The 20,876-nt window shown below is 35.5% G+C and overlaps 1 protein-coding gene across 2 annotated transcripts; it reads right to left on the bottom strand.

Moving 5' to 3' along the window:
• Nucleotides 1–974: 974 nt before the first annotated feature.
• LOC125277171 (zona pellucida sperm-binding protein 3-like) lies at nucleotides 975–10,030 on the bottom strand. Of its 2 annotated transcripts, XM_048205488.1 has the most exons (7): nucleotides 9,494–10,030; nucleotides 9,300–9,412; nucleotides 5,042–5,145; nucleotides 1,825–1,999; nucleotides 1,637–1,754; nucleotides 1,428–1,513; nucleotides 975–1,223 (listed from the first exon to the last, which is right to left on the bottom strand). In XM_048205488.1, exons 1-7 carry the CDS (start codon nucleotides 9,950–9,952, stop codon nucleotides 1,112–1,114), a joined length of 1,167 nt encoding a protein of 388 aa, XP_048061445.1. In that variant the 5' UTR covers nucleotides 9,953–10,030; the 3' UTR covers nucleotides 975–1,111. The 2 variants fall into 2 exon arrangements, with proteins under 2 accessions (XP_048061445.1, XP_048061446.1); XM_048205489.1 differs by lacking the exon at nucleotides 1,637–1,754.
• Between the last annotated feature and the right edge of the window lie 10,846 nt (nucleotides 10,031–20,876).

Raw genomic sequence — 20,876 nt, 5'->3', positions numbered from 1 at the left:
TTGCGATGAGATCAAACAGCACCTACATCACCAAAAGTTGTTTGGGATGGTTTCAAGAAAAATCCTCCTCTCTCCTCCAAAAACAAACTCCAGCATATTCAGTTGTCAGACATGACTGGAACTTCAAAAGAAACCGGCCTCTGTGGTCAGATGAAACTAAAAAAAGAGCTTTTTGGCAGCAAACCCACCAGATGGGTTTGGTGCACACATGGATAAAAAGTACCCCATGTCCACGGTTAAATATACTGCTGTATCTTTAATGTTGTGGGCCTATTATTTGCTGGAGGTTCTGGACATCTTGTTCAGTTACATGGTATCAGTATCATGGATTCTGGCAAATACCAACAGATAAAAAAAAAAAAAAAATTCAAAACCTGACTGCTCCTGCTGGAAATCTTATAATGGGCTGTGGTTGGATGATCTATCAGGACAATGATCCAAAACAAACATCAAAACCAACACAAATATGGGTCACTGAGCACAAAATGAAGCTTCTGCCATTGCCATCCCAGTCCCCTGACCTGAACCCTAAAGAAAATGAGTGGAGTGAACTGAAGAGAAGAAGCACCAGCATGGAGCTGGGAATCTGAAGGATCTGGAGAGATTCTGCATGAAGGAATGGTCTCTGATCTCTTGTCAGGTGTTCTCCAAACTCATCAGGCATTATAGGTGAAGACTCAGAGCCGTTATCTTGGCAAAAGGATGTTACAATAATTGGGTGTCAATAATTGTGGCCAACGTGAACTAGAGAAAACCATTTATTTCATCATGAGATTTTCCCCCCTCTTTCTATTGTTTTACTTTAGAATTTTGTGATTTTTTTTTTAATAAAAGATCAAAAGGATAAACAATGTAGATTTATTTTCAAAGCCCCCTTTGATCATATTTGACAAGGATACCAATAATTCTGGAGTTGACTGTAAATAATACTAAAATACATTTTTGTTACTTTTTTGCTTTGTAATAATTATTCTTGAAATATTCTTCTATGGATATCATGTGCAGGCTTTTTCATCTTTCCAGTAATTTGACTTTTTGAGCCTACACACCTAAGTAATGTGGATATATGGGCTTTTAATTTTTTTTAGCGTATAACTACTGATTATTTATGTTAATGGTTATGCTTTGACTTACCTTCATAAATTATTCGTTTGGTTTTAGTCTGATTGCAGACAGAGTCACAGCAGTCACAGACAGAATCTTGCCCAAACACAGAGATCCATCTAGAAAAGAAGAAGCAGAGAGGGGAAAAAGTGGTGAGAGACGAATCATGGAAGCCATGAATTTGCTGGATATTTATAGAATTTTTTGTTATGGAATGGAATGGTAGTGTTAAGTGATACAAGAGTGATTCATGATCTTTGAAGATGTTTAGATGAGACATATTTAGTCTTTTAAGATGTGACAGACGTTTTAGTCTTGTTAACCTTTTGTCTGGGTGCCTGTAAAAACATGACTTCTGCATTGGACTAGGGCCTCCACTGGACACAGAGACCTCACAATGGAGTGAGACCTAGGGAAAATACACAGAGAATACGAAGAAACACACAATGAACACATCACAATGCACACTACAGCATTGTTTTGTCTTCAAAATGGGTCACCAGTGAGAAAAGAATCAAGATTATAAACACACCTGGGCATCTGGAGCCTCAATAAATTGGAAAGCACCAAAAGAGAACTGAACAACATTGTCTGCCCTGGAGAATCTGAATCTTGAAGCACCTGGATTTATCCGGCTTTCCCGAAAACACCTGGATGTGTGTTTGAGAATGCTTTGTGTCTGTTAAATGTTCCACAAAGTTAGCGTTTTGCTTCACTCACCCGTAATTGTCTATGATGCTGTATTTGTTGGCTTGACTCAAAGTGTTAACGGTAGCCACATAACAGCTGTTGATAAAAAGCTTGATCCCAGGATAATGGTGTCGAGTGGAAATCTGCACATTCACATTCTGTCCCAGCAGGTACACAGCAGACCTGACTGGAGAAGACCAGTAGTCTACAGTACAGGCAAACACAATATAGATAGCATCAATACAGAGCATCAGTATCATTTTACAATGCCCACATTAAAGAAAACAAGTTTACAGATTAAATCAGGCTTAGGTCAAACACATATGCTGTGTAAGTATGGGAAAGTTACAAAAAATGTTTCTCAACAGACAAGCTCAATTTCACAAATCACCGCTTTGTGAAATTTATTAATTTCATTTTCTGTTAATAATAGTATATTATAATGTATTATTATATTTGATTATATTAAAGTTGGTCTGTGAAATGCCAGTCTGTGGTTGCAGCTGCTTGGCTTAACTGCAACTGACAACATAATTAAAATCTTGGCTATACTGTATGTTTAGGAAATGTAATGTACATAAAACAAATTTTTATTATATTCTACACTAATTTGATTCAAATTTTATATAAATGGTGGGGTGGGGAGCCAGGTATATGTTAAAACACTGATCAGTTGCATTCCAGCCCTGTCAGATTTCACACATTTTTTTTGACACACCCTGTTCAAGTGCCTCGTATTAAGAAAAACGCACACGAGTTTGGAACAGCAGTATGTGATAAAATTTTGTGTGAAATTGGGTAAAAGTGCATCTGAAATTTGTAAATGGTGAGGAAAGCTTATGGAGAAGCTGCGCTATCATCTGCACAAGTGTACAGATGGCACAAGGCCTTCAAGGAAGGACAAGAAGGTATTGAAGATGAACTACAACCAGGATGCCCCTCTTGAAATAGTGAAAAGATGCAGTGAGGTCTGTTGTCAACCAAGACCAACGGATCACTCGCAGAATGATTGCAGAGGAAACGGGAATTGCCAAGTTAATTGTTCTGAAATCATGACTCAGGATTTAAACATGAGAAAGTGTTTGCAAAACAGCTCCAAAGAACTTGTCTTCTGATCAGAAGGAACACAGTCGACTCGTTTGCCAAGACCTGTTGGCCCATTTGGAAAGAGCGCCTGTTTTTTTTTTGAGTAGAGTGATCGAGGGAAATTAATCCTGGGTGTTTGAGTACGATCCCAATACAAAGAAACAAAGGTCAGAATGGCACACATCCACGTCACCTCGCCCAAAGAAAGCTCGTATGAGCAAATCAGAAGTCAAATCAATGGCTTGAGACAAATAGTTTTTTGTGTGCGTCCTGAGATTGAGTCAACTTGGATCCTTCATCACGACAACGCCCTGAGTCACAGTGCTTTGGCTGTCAGAGATGTTTTGGCTGAAAATCACATCACAGTGCTTTCCCACCCATCCTACACCCCTGACTTGGCTCCTTGCAACTTTTCCATATTCCTAAAGATGGTTTGAAAGGATGCCATTTTGGTAGTGTGGATAATATCCAAAGAGACACTACGCAGGCTCTGAACGCCATCCTACTTGAAGACTTGCTATGAAGAATGGAAAAAATTGCAAGGTACATACTTTAAAGGAGACAATGTTCAATTGTAAAATTTTTCAATAAAATAATTTTTAAAATATTCTCATTACTTTCTGGACACACATCATATTATATTATATACAGTCAAACCAAAATTTAGTCAAACACCTTCAAAATTTCATTCATTATTACAGTTTATTCACTATAGTTTAAAAAAATGGTAATAAAATATGACAAGATCTCAGAGTTAAACTGTGTCAGAAAAAAATGAATCTTAATTATGTCAGATTACACTTAAGCAAAACATGGTCAGGTCAAAGTGTCTGAATAATTTTTGGTTCCAAATTTTTATCAATTTTATTGGTAGTCCACTATATGAAGAATTTTTGACCCTGGACCACAAAACCAGTCATAAGGGTCATTTTTCTGGAAATAAGCTTTCCATCGATGTATGGTTTGTTAGGATAGGACAATATTTGGCCAAGATACATCTATTTGAAAATCTGAAAATATTGAGAAATATTGAGAAAATCGCCTTTAAAGTTATCCAAATGAAGTCCTTAGCAATGCATATCCACTCATAAAAATAAATTTTTAACACACACACACACACACACATATATATACATATATATATATACACATATACACACACACACACACACACACACACACACACACACACACACACACAAACACACACTACCAGTCAACAGTTTGGAAACGGCTGCATTTATTTAATTAAAAATACAGTAAAACCGTGATCTTGTGAAATATTATTACAATTTAAAATAACTGTGTTCTATTTTAAAATATTTTAAAATGTAATTTATTCTTGAGTTGGCAAAGCTGAATTTTCAGCATCGTTACTCCAGTCTTCAGTGTCACATGATCCTTCAGAAATCATTCTAATATGCTGATTTGCTGCTCAATAAACATTTATTGTTTACAACTGTACAAAATATGTGTACAATATATATTTTTTTTTTTTTTTTATTTTTTGATGAATAGAAAGTTCAAAAGAACAGCATTTATTTGAAATATAATCTTTTGTAACATTATAAATGTCTCTACTGTCACTTTTGATTGATTTAATGCAACCTTGCTGGAAAAAAGTATTAATTTCTTTAATTTATTTTCAAAACAATAAAAATAAAAATAAAAATTCTTACTGACCCCAAACTTTTGAACGGTAGTGTGAAATGTTACAAAAACTTTGTATTTTAGATAAATGCTCTTCTTTTGAATTTTCTATTCATCAAGGAATCCTGAAAAAAAAGTACACAACTGTTTTCAACATTGATAACAATAATTAATGTTTCTTGAGCAGCAAATCAGCATATTAGAATGATTTCTGAAGGATCATGTGACACTGAAGACTGGAGTAACGATGCTGAAAATTCAGCTTTGCCAACACAAGAATAAATTACTTTTTAAAATATATTCAAACAGAACACAGTTATTTAAATTGTAATAATATTTCACAATATTACTGTTTTTACTGTATCTTTAATTAAATAAATGCAGCCTTGGTGAGCAGACAAAATTTTTTTTATATATCTTTTAAGACATGTGATGTTTCTCTGTCAAGTGACACAGACAGGTAAAAAATGTGATGTAAGTCTACAGTTTTTAACAAAAAAAAAATGCTCACCGTCCATCAGCTGAATCCGAAAGTCACCAGATCTGCTCCTTATGATTTTGCGCAATGGTGTCCTCAATGTCGGGTTTATCATAAGACTGTGCACATGATGGTTCCTAAATAACAAACAATAACAGAACAGTGTTTCTCCTCATCCTGGGCTGGACTAAAAGACATAGTCACAAAAGATTATGAAATTATTACATTTGCATCATCTATATTTTTCTGTTGTAATTATGTAGTCATAATTATCTATGACTTTTCCTTTTAGACTACACGACAAAGAAATTTCATAATTGTGTCTTTGTCAAAAAATTTGGAATGATTTGAGAGCTGCTCTTCACTCCTAATGTTGATCATGATTTTTATCAACTCTTATTAATAAGAAATCTAATTGTTGCCTTGTTTAATTCACAAACACAAATGTTCATGTAACACCTTGAACAAAATATCCAATAATAAGATAAAATAATAAAATAAACAGAACCTAAAGGTTTCATGGTTTCACAATGTTCGATTCGGTTAACTCTTACAAGCATCTGTTGGTCATCAAGTGTCAGCCTGTGATTGCAACTGCTTGTTTTACTTTAATTAACAACATAACTAAAATGAAAAGGGTTTGTACAAAGTTCTGAAAGTTCAGAAGATTTTAACCGTTTCATTTTGCATTCATGTTAAGGACCATCTTGAGTCTTATCGGTTTGCTTATCGAATCAATAGGGCCACTGAAGATGCCTTACTGTGGTGCCTCATGTTGTAAAACATCTGGAAGATCCTAAGGCTTGTGCCAGGTTGTTCTTTCTTGGTTGTTCACATTATGCTCTCCAAACTAAATAGTTTGACTGTCAATTCATATAGTATCAAATTGTTTATTCATTTTTACCGGTAGGACAAGTTAGAGTTAAGCAGACTCTTTCTGAGTGTGGGTCCATTAGTACTGGTGTCCTCTAAGGGTGTGCGTGTTCACCACTATTTACACTGTACACTAATGAGTATAGGAGTCACCATTCTGGGAATATTGACATTCAACATTATACTGCAGAGATCGTGAACTTCTCTACACAGTCTTGTGATTACTGTTAGAAAAACAGGAAATGATTTTTGATCCCAAGTTATAGTCAACCACAAACCTATCATGATGAACAATGAGCCCATAGACAGGTTCTTTCGTACAAACACCTCAGTTTACTTTTTGATAATAAACTTTTATTGGAGGTGCATGAGGATAATCTGTGTCGAAAGGACAAACAAATGTAGTTTCTATGGAGGCTAAGACCTTTTGGAGTTGCTCAGAGGATCATGTTGCTGTTTTATCATGACTGTATTCAATCCATCTTACTCTATGGTATAGCGGACAGTTAAAATACCATGGAAGTCAGTGGGGCTCTGGGCCTGTTTGGAGACACATATTCTTTAAAATATCTTCTTTTGTGTTCAGCAGAAGAAAGAAACTCATACAGGTTTGGAACAACTTGAGGGAGCATAAATGATGACAGAATTTTAATTTTTGAGTCGACTATCCCTTTAAAAATGTAGTTTTTTTAATGTTTAAAATGTTTAGGAAATTGCAGATTTTTAGGATATATCTACACTGATTTGAAATTCTTTTAATCTTTTGATGATAGAATAATAGTAAAACTTGCAAGAACTCTCTTCCTTTGAAAAAAAAAAACTTAATACTTATTCAAAACCAGTTAAATAAAAAACTGAACTGAAATGAAGTATTAAAATAAACAGAACAGAAAGGTTTCAGATTACTGAACTGAGTAGTGAACCTACTCAAAACCAATTTAATTATTTCAATCCATATAGTATCAAATGGTTCATTCATTTTTACTGGTAGGACTAGTTAAGCAGACTCTTTCTGAGAGAAGGTCCATTAGTACGTTGTCCTCTAAAGGTGTGTATGTTGACCACTGTTATTTACACTGTACACTAATGAGTATAGGAGTCACCGTTCTGGGAATATTGCTGTAAAGGTTTCAGATGATACTGTCATTCTTGGTTTTCTGTACAAGGATAAGGACATTACATATTCAACATTACACTGCAGAGATTGTGAACTTCTCTACACAGTCTTGTGATTAACGTTACAAAAACAAGAAATGATTTTTGATCCCAAGTTATGGTCAACCGCTCACCTATCATGATGAACAATGAGCCCATTAGACAGGTTCTTTCGTACAAACACTTCGGTTTACTTATTGATAATAAACTTTTATGGGAGGTGCATGAGGATAATCTGTGTCGAAAGGACAAATGTAGTTTCTATGGAGGCTAAGACTTTTTGGAGTTGCTCAGAGGATCATGTTGCCGTTTTATCATGACTGTATTCAATCCGTCTTACTGTATGGTATAGCGGACAGTTAAAATACTATGGAAGGCCTGTTTGGAGACACATATTCTTTAAAATATCTTCTTTTGTGTTCAGCAGAAGAAACAAATTCATACAGGTTTGGAACAACTTGAGGGAGCATAAATGATGACAGAATTTTAATTTTTGAGTCAACTATCCCTTTAAAAATGTAGGGTTTTTTTTAATGTTTAAAATGTTTAGGAAATTTCAGATTTTTAGGATATATCTACACTGATTTGAAATTCTTTTAATCTTTTGATGATAGAATAATAGTAAAACTTGCAAGAACTCTCTTCCTTTGAAAAAAAAAACTTAAAGGTGATAGAGAGGATCTTTTCGTCGACTGAGAATCCAAAGACTGTTAGTGAGTTTTTGAAATGAGCGCATGCGTAAGAACAACCCCCCTCCTTCGAAGGAACGCCTCCCAAAACTTGTAAACACTCCTATTGGAACACAAGTGTTTACCACCGGCATTCGCTGTGTCGTGTTAGTGGATTCATTATGTCGGACTCACCGCAGGTAACTCATAATCTGCAGTTGTGATGATCGCGTAAACGATTGGCTGATGTTTTTAAGGCCCTACCTCGTGCACAGATGATGTATATTAATATTATTCCTTTCAGTGCACCTAATAAATAGTCTTTTATCAGTTAGTAAAGACAGTTTCAAGTAATATTGCAAAAATGTATAAAACAAAACATCCTCTTTAGCACCTTTAATACTTATTCAAAACCAGTTAAATAAAAAACTGAACTGAAATGAAGTATTCAAATAAACAGAACAGAAAGGTTTCAGATTACTGAACTGATTAGTGAACCTACTCAAAACCAATTTAATTATTTCAATCCATATAGTATCAAATGGTTCATTCATTTTTACTGGTAGGACTAGTTAAGCAGACTCTTTCTGAGAGCAGGTCCATTAGTACTGGTGTCCTCTAAGGGTGTGCGTGTTCACCACTGTTATTTACACTATACACTAATGAGTATAGGAGTCACTATTCTGGGAATATTGTTGTAAAGGTTTCAGATGATACTGTCATTCTTGGTTTTCTGTACAAGGATAAGGACATTCAACATTACACTGCAGAGACTGCCAACTTTGGTACATGTTTACAGTCTTGTGAACATCTCTACAGTCTTGTGATTAATGTTAAAAAAGCAAGAAATGATTTTTGATCCCAAGTTATGGTCAATCACTCACCTATCATGATGAACAATGAGCCCATTAGACAGGTTCTTTCGTACAAACACCTCAGTTTACTTATTGATAATAAACTTTTATGGGAGATGCATGAGGATAATCTGTGTCGAAAGGACAAATGTAGTTTCTATGGAGGCTAAGACTTTTTGAAGTTACTCAGAGGATCATGTTGCTGTTTTTTGACTGTACTGAATCCGTCTTACTCTATGGTATAGCGGACAAGTTAAACATACTATGGAAGTCAGTGGGGCTCTGGGCCTGTTTGGAGACACATATTCTTTAAAATATCTTCTTTTGTGTTCAGCAGAAGAAACAAATTCATACAGGTTTGGAACAACTTGAAGGAGCAGAATTTATTTTTTGAGTGAACTATCCCTTTAAAAAAATGTAGGGTTTTTTAATGTTTAAAATGTTTAGGAAATTTCTAATTTTTAGGATATATCTACATTGATTTACTACTACTATTTCTACATTGATTATTGTACATTGATTTGAAATTGTTTTAATTTTTTGATGATATAATTATTTGAACTCTTTAAAGAATAATAGTAAAACTGACAAGAACTCTCTTCTTTTGAAAAAAAAAAATTAATAGGCCTACTTATTCAAAACCGGTTGAATAAAAAAAAAAAAACTGAACTGAAATGAAGTAGTAAAAAAAACAGCAGAAAGGTTTCAGATTACTGAACCGACTCAAAACTAAAACATTACCTTTTATAGCGACACTCCACCCCCACATTCACTCTGTGATAAAGGAACGGGTTTCGGTGTGACAGTGGCACGTAGCGAAGGACAAACTTGTAAACTACGTAATCAGGAAGCACCTTTCAGTTGGAAATGAGTGATGTCATTATTTGGCACTGATGACAGACAACACACCTAGATTACTTTGAAGTGACAGTCACCTGTTTTTCACCCTGACAGTCCGTGAGCGCGTAATTGAAGAGCAAATCTTCATGCGGCTCCAGGACCGCGTTACTTTTGCAGGTTTCTCCGAGCGTCAGCTCCTCTGCGACGGCCGAGAAACCGTAGAAACTCTTCTTCACCCTTAACAAGAAACCGTTGCTCGAGCAAGTCACCGACACGTCCGGGAGGCGGTTGAATTCGGTTAGGTAATCTTGGCCAGGTGCGCTCCTCGCAGGTGCTTGGCCACGAATCCACAGGACAGGCACCGATCTCTGGCGCGTCAAATCTGGCGTGTTTGTGAACGGATCGCGCACTAGAAGATTCCCGCGTGCTGTTCGAGGGCGATCGACGCTCTCATCTGATAAAGATAAAGATAAGGCAGTATTTAGCAATGTTAGTTTGGAGAAAATGACAAGAATCGAACCTAGAACTAGGCGAGTAATGCTGGTCACTTTCATATCAATTGTCTGTGTATAATAAAGTTTTGCTTATGATTTACGTATCGTTTATCCTACAGATGGAAACTAAGCAATCAAAAAGACCTTCAGTTGGTGATTAGATGTGATTGGTTTATACAGAGTGATTCGTAATTGATTTCCGCTCGCACTGTGCAGCACTGATCACTAGAGGGCGCCACAAGGCTGAAGAAACCACAACTGCAGAACCATTTAACCTCAGTCCGAGGACAACAGCGCTAAACCTGGGGCATGTTCAAGCTCAAACCGGTGCGCAACGTTTTGCTACGTTTTCCGGGTTGAACGACATGTTTCCTGGAAACGGCGTGCAACGGGTTTGAGATACGTTTTCTCTTGTTTGGTGGGTGTGTCAGAAATGTCAGCCCAATCAGTGGCAAGATGTATATAACGTTAAACCGCGTGGTATTAAAGAGACAGCTCGCACAATGGGTATTAATGAAACATAAAAATACTATATTCTTATATTTTGCTATTTTATTGTGATGTGACACTTTAATAAACTTTTCTATAATCAGAGGAGAATAGTTGGTAAATATTACAATATCATATATATAGCTAGCACAACAACAGTGATCAGCTATTGATAAGCCTAATACAAACAATAAAAAATATAGATCAACACAGTCACGGAGGTAAGAAGTGGATTATCCTTCACCTGAAATGTTTGTCTTTTCATCATGAAGTGCAAGTCAAATGTTGTATAACAATAATAGAAGTTTCCACAAATCCCTTCACTCGATTGGGATGTTCTCTTTTATTCTGGACGGCAAGGGCAGTGACTGTAACATCGAGCGCATTTTGTAGTATTAAACACGTATTTATACCGACTTCATCAGGCTCCGAGAATTATTCAAAAAGAACACAAAGAATGGCCTTCTCAGCTGCCATAGTTGCAACTCTTGCGTCATCAGAACAGGGTGTTCAACGCGCCACCGTTTCCGTTTAAAAAACGTTTTGCAACGTTTTGTCGGGGCTGAATGCAGCCCTGCAGTCTCAAATCGGTGTTGGTGTGTGGAGCTTATAGATTTAGTGGTTGGGTGGTGTTTGCATTTCGCATTTGTTTGCATAGTTAAAGGATTAGTTCACTTTCTAATGAAAATTACCCCATGCTTTACTCACCCAGGTGTATTTGACTTTCTTCTTTCTGACGAACACAATCATAGAAATATTAAAAAATATCCTGACGCATCCGAGCTTTTCAATGGCAGCAGTATGCATTACCAAACGAGTATGAGCTGAAAAAAGTGTCTTCATCTACATCCATCCATCATGAACATATTCCACGGCTCTGGAGGGTTAATAAAGGCCTTCTGAAGCCAAGTGATGTGTTTGTGTAAAAAAAAAAAAAAAAAAAAATATATATATATATATATATATATATATATTCTAAGTGTATTCTAAGTGTATATATATATATATATATATATATATATATATATATATATATATATATACATGTTTAATGTTGTTGAAGTAATATATCTGGCTTCTGCCAGTCCGCCTTCCGTATTCTTCAAATAGCTGATGCTGTACGTTCTACGCCTTCCCTGTTCAACTTACGGAATTGACGCAAATCCAGTTCCATTTTTTCCTTAATCTGAATACGGAAGGCGGTCTGGCGGGAGCTAGATATTTTACTTCATAACTTGTTAAATATGATTTTTTTTACACAAACTCATCACTTCACTTCAGAAGGCCTTCATTAACCCCTCTGGAGCCGTGTGGAATATTTTTATATTGGATGGATGTGGATGGAGACACTTTCTTCAGCTCATACTCATTTGGTAACACTTACTGCCATTATAAATCTCAGATGCGTCAGGATATTTATTAATTTTCTACGATTGTGTTCATCAGAAAGAAGAAAGTCATACACTTAGAATGGCTTGAGGGTGAGTAAAGCTTTGGGTAATTTTCATTAGAAAGTGAACTAATCCTTTAAAGTGAAGGGTAGGGTTAGTGGTTGGGGCGGGTCTGATGCTGTTGTCCTTGGACCGCTCTGACCTGGGGTGGATTCGATAGGGGTGATGCACATTTTTTACAATCAAATTCAACCACAGAGTTAGCTGTTAGTCATTTGTTTTCCCTCTGGATATATAGTCCAAATTTTCTTATTAAAACACTGTTGGGTGTCATACTGTAGAAACAGAGATAATCAATAATGTGAAATTGATAACATATGACGGTCTGGATGAGATCAGCTGATCAGAACACAACATGGTGATTATATAATCATCAAGTACATGACATCATCTGGTCACATTTTCTCTTGCTGTTCTTCCCACAACAAACAGTTACAGTATAGAGAAAAACTATCATTAAAACAAGTCAAACTGCCCAACTAAAGCAAATACTGACCACCATAATGGTGACATCAAACCAAACTATTATTTTCAGTAAAACATCAACATCTAAACCTCTATTAATCTAAATAAGAACTTTTGTACACATATGACAGAAACAATCTGGTTTGTAACAGCCTAAGAAAAGCTGCTAATGCTGTTTTTGGAGTTGTTTAATGACTTTGGAGCCTGATGTCAAACAATTTGGAGTTTAGACGTCAACCCAATTTTCATTTTCAACCAAAATTATACATCTGAGCAATGTTGGAGTCCATGTCCAATAAAATTTCTAGCTGTGGTGATCTCAGATTGTGGCCATAGTATGAGAAGGGAGTGCGCTATGAGGTTACACTTCTAGATCACTGTGACCTCACATTGTGAGATCACTGCGAGACAAGATGTTGACTGTGCTTTGATTTATTTTCATTTTTAGTTTAGCGAATTTAACTTCTGCTTTAAAAAACATTGTTTTTAGATTGTTTTACAATGTTAGAAAGTAATGTGATTTGACCCCTTTCTTGCACATAATATATAATATAGACTACACGTTACATTCACTATATGTAACTTACAGTTACATAATTACGTTTTTTTTTTTTTTTTGAAGGTTTGTCAGTATTTACAATAGGCACATTTTTAATAAGCACAATATAAATTGTCAGTATGTTTATAAAGGCATATATACACATTGTACATTTTGTAGTTGTGTGATGTTCTGGTGGTGTTTGTGGTTTTGACAAAAAAGTAATCTCCCTATAAAACTTTATAAGTTTACATCTGCTTTGTTCTGCTGAACAGACAATTTTGCATTTAATCTCATCATTTACAGAGAAGTAAACTGGAGGTCTATAACATCACAGACAGCTATTTAACACATGACTCATCGCCCAGATCACTCAAGATCTCAGTGTGGAAGAAAATTTTAAAGTACCATCTTTAAATTCACAGTCTGTGAGACAGCCTGAACTGCTTCATTATGTGCACAATCACTTGTTTACCAAAGAAAAAACACAAACCTATACAGAAAACACTGACATTTCATGTTGAAAAAAACTGCACCAACGAACATTAAAACTTTTCATCTAAATGTTCTTTTAGTTACTGACTCTTTGGCACAGCTGCATAGCTGTGACTGTAATATAATTAATTTTACTTGTTAAATACTATAATCTCATTTAATCAGGTTTTAGAAAACCTCTTCATTTTCTTACTCAATATAAGGCACTATAAATAAATACAGAACCATAAACAATTTACGAGGACAATAAAGTGTCATCTTCCTCAGACTAATAAACTGCCCCACACAAGCACATTGATTTCAGGTCTTCTTTAAAGAAATGGAAAAAAGAAATTGTTTTATTATTAATGTTTTACCCCCAGTGCAAAAACAAACCAACAATTCTTCACCACATTGAGGAAATATGTCCTTGAACAACTGCAACTCAACATTTCTTTTACATTCAAAATCGAAAATATGAATCCATCATCTTAAATGAGAAAAAAAGAGTTGCAACAAAATGTATTAGTAGATGGTAGATCTGAACCTCATATTTATCTTACAAGTCTCCCTCTGTTGACCGGGGAGAACTGAAACTGTTACTGAAAGCAGTAAATAGTGCCTTGTAGTTATGTTTGTATAAATATGTAGCTGTTATGACAGTAGTGCAGATATATAAGGGTTCGCCTCCATCCTTTACTGCTCCGAGTAACCAGCTGAATGAGGAAAGTTCTGTCTTTATAGTTCAGCTGATAGATTTCCTCATTACAGTGGTTAAGATGTATTTTGGCGCCCTCTGAAGGCCAGAGCAGGAACAGTCATGCTGGTATTTCATGCTGTGATATCAGGCTTCAAGGCCTCCATCTCAGACTCTAGTTCAGGGGTAGGCAAGTTCAGTCCTAGAGAGCCGCTGTCCTGCAGAGTTTAGCTCCAACCCTGAAAGAAAACCTTCAGCTGCCTATAGCCTTAGTAATCCTGAAGAGCTTAATTTGCTTTTTCAGGTGTGTTTGATTAAAGGGATAGTTCACCCAAAAATGAAAATTTGATGTTTATCTGCTTACCCCAAGCGCATCCAAGATGTAGGTGACTTTGTTTCTTCAGTCGAACACAAATGATGATTTTTAACTCCAGCCGTTGCCGTCTGTCAGTCAAATAATAGGAGTGAATGGGAACTTCTACTATAAGAGTAAATAAAACTTGCTTAGACAAATCCAAATTAAACCCTGCGGCTCGTGACGACACTTTGATGTCCTAAGACACGAAACCATCGGTTTGTGTGAGAAACAGAGCAGTATTTATATCATTTTTACCTCTAATACACCACTATGTCCAACTGCATTCATCACTCGATTCGTGAGGTCTGATCGCGCTCTGACAACGGCAGTGATGTCTAGCACTAATTGAAGTATAAGCACAAGGCATCACTGCCGCTGTCAGAGCACGATCAGACCTCACTAAACGAGTCCTGAACGCAGTTGGACATAGTGGTGTATTAGAGGTAAAAAATTATATAAATACTGTTCGGTTTCTCACACAAACCGATCGTTTCGTGTCTTAGGACATCAATGTGTCGTCACGAGCCACAGGGTTTAATTTGGATTTGTCTAAGCAAGTTTTATTTACTCTTAGTAGAAGTTCCCATTCACTCCTATTATTTGACTGACAGACGGCAACGGCTGGAGTTAAAAATCATCATTTGTGTTCGACTGAAGAAACAAAGTCACCTACATCTTGGATGCGCTTGGGGTAAGCAGATAAACATCAAATTTTCATTTTTGGGTGAACTATCCCTTTAAGGTTGGAGCTAAACTCAGCAGGACAGCGGCTCTCTAGGACCGAACTTGCCTACCCCTGCCAGTGTTAAAAAAGGGGAAAGAACAAAATAATTATTACATAATTATTAATGCTACATTGCAAAAATGCCACGATCAAAACGGTAAAGAGAGACCTAGCAGATGGCTTGTTGACATGACGTGGCATTTTCATTGTCACACAAGATAAAAATTAATATAATTAGTATTGTTATAATTTAAAATGCAATAATCTGTTACATTTTTTAACCAAATCTCAAAATTGTCCTATGGTGTGACTGTCTCAAGCATGGTTCAATAAATTACAACTTTTATAATTAACAATAATTTACAACTTTTAATTAAAAAGAAAAGCATACAAATGTTAATAAATACCTCAGGCATAATTATTATGGAATCCCAAATCTGCCAATATTAAAAATAAATAAATATACAAAGAAATGTAAAAAAGCATAAACAAATATATAAATAAATATACATTTTTTTTTTTTTACATTTACATTTATTTCCTTATTTATGTATATATTTATTTTTTCCCACATTTATTTATTTTTATTTATAATTATTTTTTCTTCGATTTTTATTTCCACATTTATTCATTTATTTGTGTTTATTTCCATATTTGTTCATTTCCACATTTATTTCTACATTTCTTTATTTTTACATTTACGTATTTTTACATTTCTTTGTCCCAAGAGGCGAAACTTTTAACCTTTTTGGGTAATAGCCACTAGAAGGCGCTCGCATTTTTATAGACAAAACCCGGAAGCGAGTTAGCATTTTAGGGCTCTATGGGTTTTTGCTAAATCGCCTGAAATAAGGTCTGTGGTTAACAAAGCCTCTAAATATTTTCACATTTTGATCTATGACATAAATCACACCAGTTATAACCCTCTTGTGATTTTTTTAAACCTTTACGGTGTCTTAAAAACGGCGGTTGCTAACAAATTGCTAAAAGGGACTACTTCCTTTGGCGGGGACTTTAGACGTCATCATGACAAACAGGACATTTGGACTGAATTTCTCATGAAAAAGTGGATAAGTATTCATACACAGCGCAGATCATAATCAGTGAGCATGTTTTTAAATAACGTTGTTTTTTTTTTAAATACAGTTTGAGGAAACTTGGTGGTGACGACGTTGATCCACAACCATGGTGTGCTGTAGTCCGTTTATAGCCTATTGTTAGCTTTTTATATCTGATCACTTTATTTAGGCTTCAAAATGTATTTATGTTGTTTTAACTTGTAAAGATTATCTTGATAGACAAAACGTGTAAGTGTCATAACCCTTTGTTAAACACAGAGCTTATTTTCTGCGATTTTCCAAAAGTCTATGGGAAAAATGCATACAAAAACGTACGAAACATTTGGCCTACAAAAACGCGTCATCCCTGTGGTAACGTTACTCTATTATGGGGTGAAAATACTATCTGAACCATAGAATCCTTCACATCTTACGCACCCACAATCTGCGAATTTCACTGCCAAATCAGAAGCGCAATAAAGCATTTTTTTTAAAAGTCACCAGTTAATTGTATGGCTCCTACAGTAAGTGTTGTATTGTCTTTATACGTTTTATTTTACCAGTTGTGGAATCCAACCATTCATCCATCTGAGGTAACGCATTTAGCCTACTTTGAGTATTTCCATTTTATGCAACTTTATACATTTATTAACAGTAAATTAATAATTAATACATTTAAGATCATCATGTTTGCGGCGAACAATATATTTCAGACCTAGTGGAGTAATAATAATATTACTCCACTATCTAAATTGAAATATATATAGGCCTATTGTACGTTTTAATGGATCACGCTACAAACATAATGATCTTATAATACATGATGCATTGCTGTGTCCGTTATCGCATAATTCACACTTTTGGACACTTTTTCTTTAACATAGGCTGCAACACTACAAAAACAAGCTGTTATTTTCTGTTAAATATTTATTGTCCAATATTCCCAATTTTTCTGATGCATGTCCTTAATTTAATTTCATATGTTGGTAATAATTCAGTGTTTATAAGCCTTTTAAATAATTTTAACCCAAACTGACTGGCTTTCTAGAGAGCAAAGGTTTTGTGAAAAAAGTGGAAGACTTAAACACAAAATGTGTAAAATAAACTGTTAAAAGGTTTTGATGATCATTAGTGATAGTATTTTATTCTGTGTTGTCATCATTCAGGTTGGATTTCAGCTTTAATGTACGTTTTTTTTTTTAACAAAGGAGCTGATATTGCCATAAACCAGTGGACTGCTGACTCGCTTTCACCCCAAAATGGTAGAAACGCAGGGCAGCTGCTGGTCGCCGGTGTGGCAATGGAATGTTCTATTGAGTGTCGCTTCTTGTTAGTATATATTCTTTGGTAATGAGGAGGGCGTGGTTTACCTCAGACATAGCAATGGAGCTCAGAGTAGGCGAGATCGAAGCGTTGAGGCCACAATGACACTTGTGGTGTGGCCGAAATACAAGAAGTGTAGCCTACTGACGAGCCTGCGATACTGGGATACTGGGACTTGATGGGCAATATGTCCAAAATCTTATATCATGGGTTAAGTCATATAATATCACCCTAACTGTACTGTGTGACATGGATAGGCTACTATTTATTCTGGACATGGAATCGTCTGGTCTGGATTTGTAAAATGTCCTGCGCTGGCAAACATGAACCGCAACATCTTCAGATCTGATAACAGGGACTCTAAAATGGAAGCGCTTGATATTTCCCATTATTAATCATTTGAATTTATGGGCTTGCGTTTGATTTAGACTTGGACACCGTCGGAACACGCAAGCATATTGATCAATGCATTTGAAACGAGACCACAAATTTACTTAAAGGTGCCATAGAATTGAAAATTGAATTAACCTCGGCATAGTTAAATAATTAGAGTTCTGTACATGGAAATGACATACAGTGAGTCTCAAACACCATCGTTTCCTCCTTATGTAAATTTGATTTGTGCAAAAGACTCAACAGACTGCAACAGGCGAATCCCAACGTAACACCGACTGTGACGTAACAGTTGGGATCATTAATATGTACGCCCCCAATATTTGCATATGCCAGCCCATGTTCAAGGCATTAGATAAGGGCAGGCAGCAGGGGCGGCGCCAGCCGATTTTGCCGAAAGTTTTGAGTCAAGCCCCGAATGTAATGACTGTCACTGAGCAAATATGAAACTGGACAATAGCCTATGTAAACCCCCGAAATCATAAGTTGCTTTATTTCATTGCGCTTTGGCTTTGCATATACTGCATACAGCCTGTAAAAATAGACCTTAAAAATAATCTAGCCTATAGAATACATTTCTTTGCTGTCGGTGTCACTCACTCAGAGCAGCGGCAGGCCTCGAGACTCTCTTTCAGTCCGGTGGAAGGGTTTTTGTTATATAACAACCGATATGACAACTTCAGCACATTTACCAGCTATACATTCATTCAGTGTTTCCCATTAATGACCCTCTGCTGCCGCCACTGTTTCATAATGAACTGAAAATTTGAAACATACTACGTTTGCCAACAAGCTAAAATCGAAACTGTGATATGGCTTTGTGCCTTTATAAAACAGCAAAAGACAGCGATTAAGTATATATACAGTCTGTCTGTGTTGCGTGTTTTAAAGAGAAGTGAGCACATTTGCGCACGCGATCAGCTGGTGATCTGGTGATCAAAATAAATGCTCAAGGATTTATCTTTAAAAAAGAAATGAGTACAAAAGGATTGTAAAAAAAGATGTTTGAACCCTTTTTAATGTCCAGGTACAAGTCAATGCTGTTTCTTTGTTCAATTTGCACACTGTACATGGGTTGAAGCTCTTAATTTTGAGTTTCCAGAGTGCACCAGATTGATGCATTTAACCTTAAAATGTACAAAATTTTCTTATGGGGGGGCATGCCCCCAGACCCCCCTAGAGCTGGTACATCCAACAAAGTTTTACAAATTACAGTATCAAATAATGTACATTTTCTGAACAAGAATACGACAACAAAAGCTCCTTTCATGCCAGTAAAGCTGTTAATAGAAAATTAAAATGTCTTTGGACAACTATAGATTTGGGCTAAGCCCCGAATGTTTACAATGTCTGGCTCCGCCCCTGGCAGGCAGAATTAAATGACGTCTGGAGCTTCACAGCTGAATCATCAGAGGTCAACAAGCAAGGACAATAGCGAAAAATGGCAGATGGAGCAATAATAACTGACATGATTCATGATTACATGATATTTTTAGTGATATCTGTAAATTGTCTTTCTAAATGTTTCATTAGCATGTTGCTAATGTACTGTTAAATGTGGTTAAAGTAACCATCGTTTATTACTGTATTCACCGAGACGAGCTGTCGCTATTTTCATTATTAAACACTTGCAGTCTGTATAATGCATATACACAACTTCATTATTTATAAATCTCTCCAACAGTCTGTAATGTTAGCTTTAACCATGGAGCACCATCAAACTCATTCAGAATCAAATGTAAACATCCAAATAAATACTGTACTTACATGATCTGATGCATGCATGCAGTATGCATGATGAACATTTTGTGAAGATCCATTTTGAGGGTTATATTAGCTGTGTGAACTTTGTTTATGCAATGTATTAGAGTTGCGAGCTCGGGGGTGGGGAGCGTGAGGATTTAAAGGGGAAGCAGCCTGAATCGGCACATATTTAATGATGCCCCAAAATAGGCAGTTACAAAAATGAATAAAAAAAGTCTATGGGGTATTTTGAGCTGAAACTTCACAGACACATTCAGTAGACACCTTAGACTTACAGTACAGTCCAAAAGTTTGGAACCACTAAGATTTTTAATGTTTTTAAAAGAAGTTTCGTCTACTCACCAAGGCTACATTTATTTAATTAAAAATACAGTAAAAAACAGTAATATTGTGAAATACTATTACAATTTAAAATAACTGTGTACTATTTAAATATATTTGACAAAGTAATTTATTTCTGTGATGCAAAGCTGAATTTTCAGCATCGTTACTCCAGTCTTCAGTGTCACATGATCCTTCAGAAATCATTCTAATATGCTGATTTGCTGCTCTATAAACATTTATGATTATTTTCAATGTTGAAAACAGTTGTGTACTTTTTTTTTTTCAGGATTCCTTGATGAATAGAAAGTTCAAAAGAACAGCATTTATCTGAAATACAAAGCTTCTGTAGCATTATACACTACCGTTCAAAAGTTTGCGGTCAGTAAGAATTTTTATTTTTATTTTTTTGAAAAGAAATTAAAGAAATGAATACTTTTATTCAGCAAGGATGCATTAAATCGATCAAAAGTGGCAGTAAAGAGATTTATAATGTTACAAAAGATTAGATTTCAGATAAACACTGTTCTTTTGAACTTTCTATTCATCAAATAATCCTGAAAAAAAATATTGTACACAAATATTTTGTACAATTGTACACATTAAATGTTTCTTGAGCAGCAGATCAGCATATTAGAATGATTTCTGAAGGATCATGTGACACTGAAGACTGGAGTAACGATGCTGAAAATTCAGCTTTGCCATCACAGGAATAAATTACTTTGTGAAATATATTCAAATAGAAAACAGTTATTTTAAATTGTAATAATATTTCACAATATTACTGTTTTTTACTGTATTTTTAATTAAATAAATGTAGCCTTGGTGAGCAGACGAAACTTCTTTTAAAAACATTAAAAATCTTAGTGGTTCCAAACTTTTGGACTGTACTGTATATCTTGTGAAAAAGCATTTTAGGGCACCTTTAA

The sequence above is a fragment of the Megalobrama amblycephala genome, linkage group LG10 (genome assembly GCF_018812025.1).
Source record: "Megalobrama amblycephala isolate DHTTF-2021 linkage group LG10, ASM1881202v1, whole genome shotgun sequence".
Taxonomy (NCBI): Eukaryota; Metazoa; Chordata; class Actinopteri; order Cypriniformes; family Xenocyprididae; genus Megalobrama; species Megalobrama amblycephala.
Note: the sequence above shows the minus strand (reverse complement) of the source record. Positions and strands in the feature narration are given on the sequence as shown.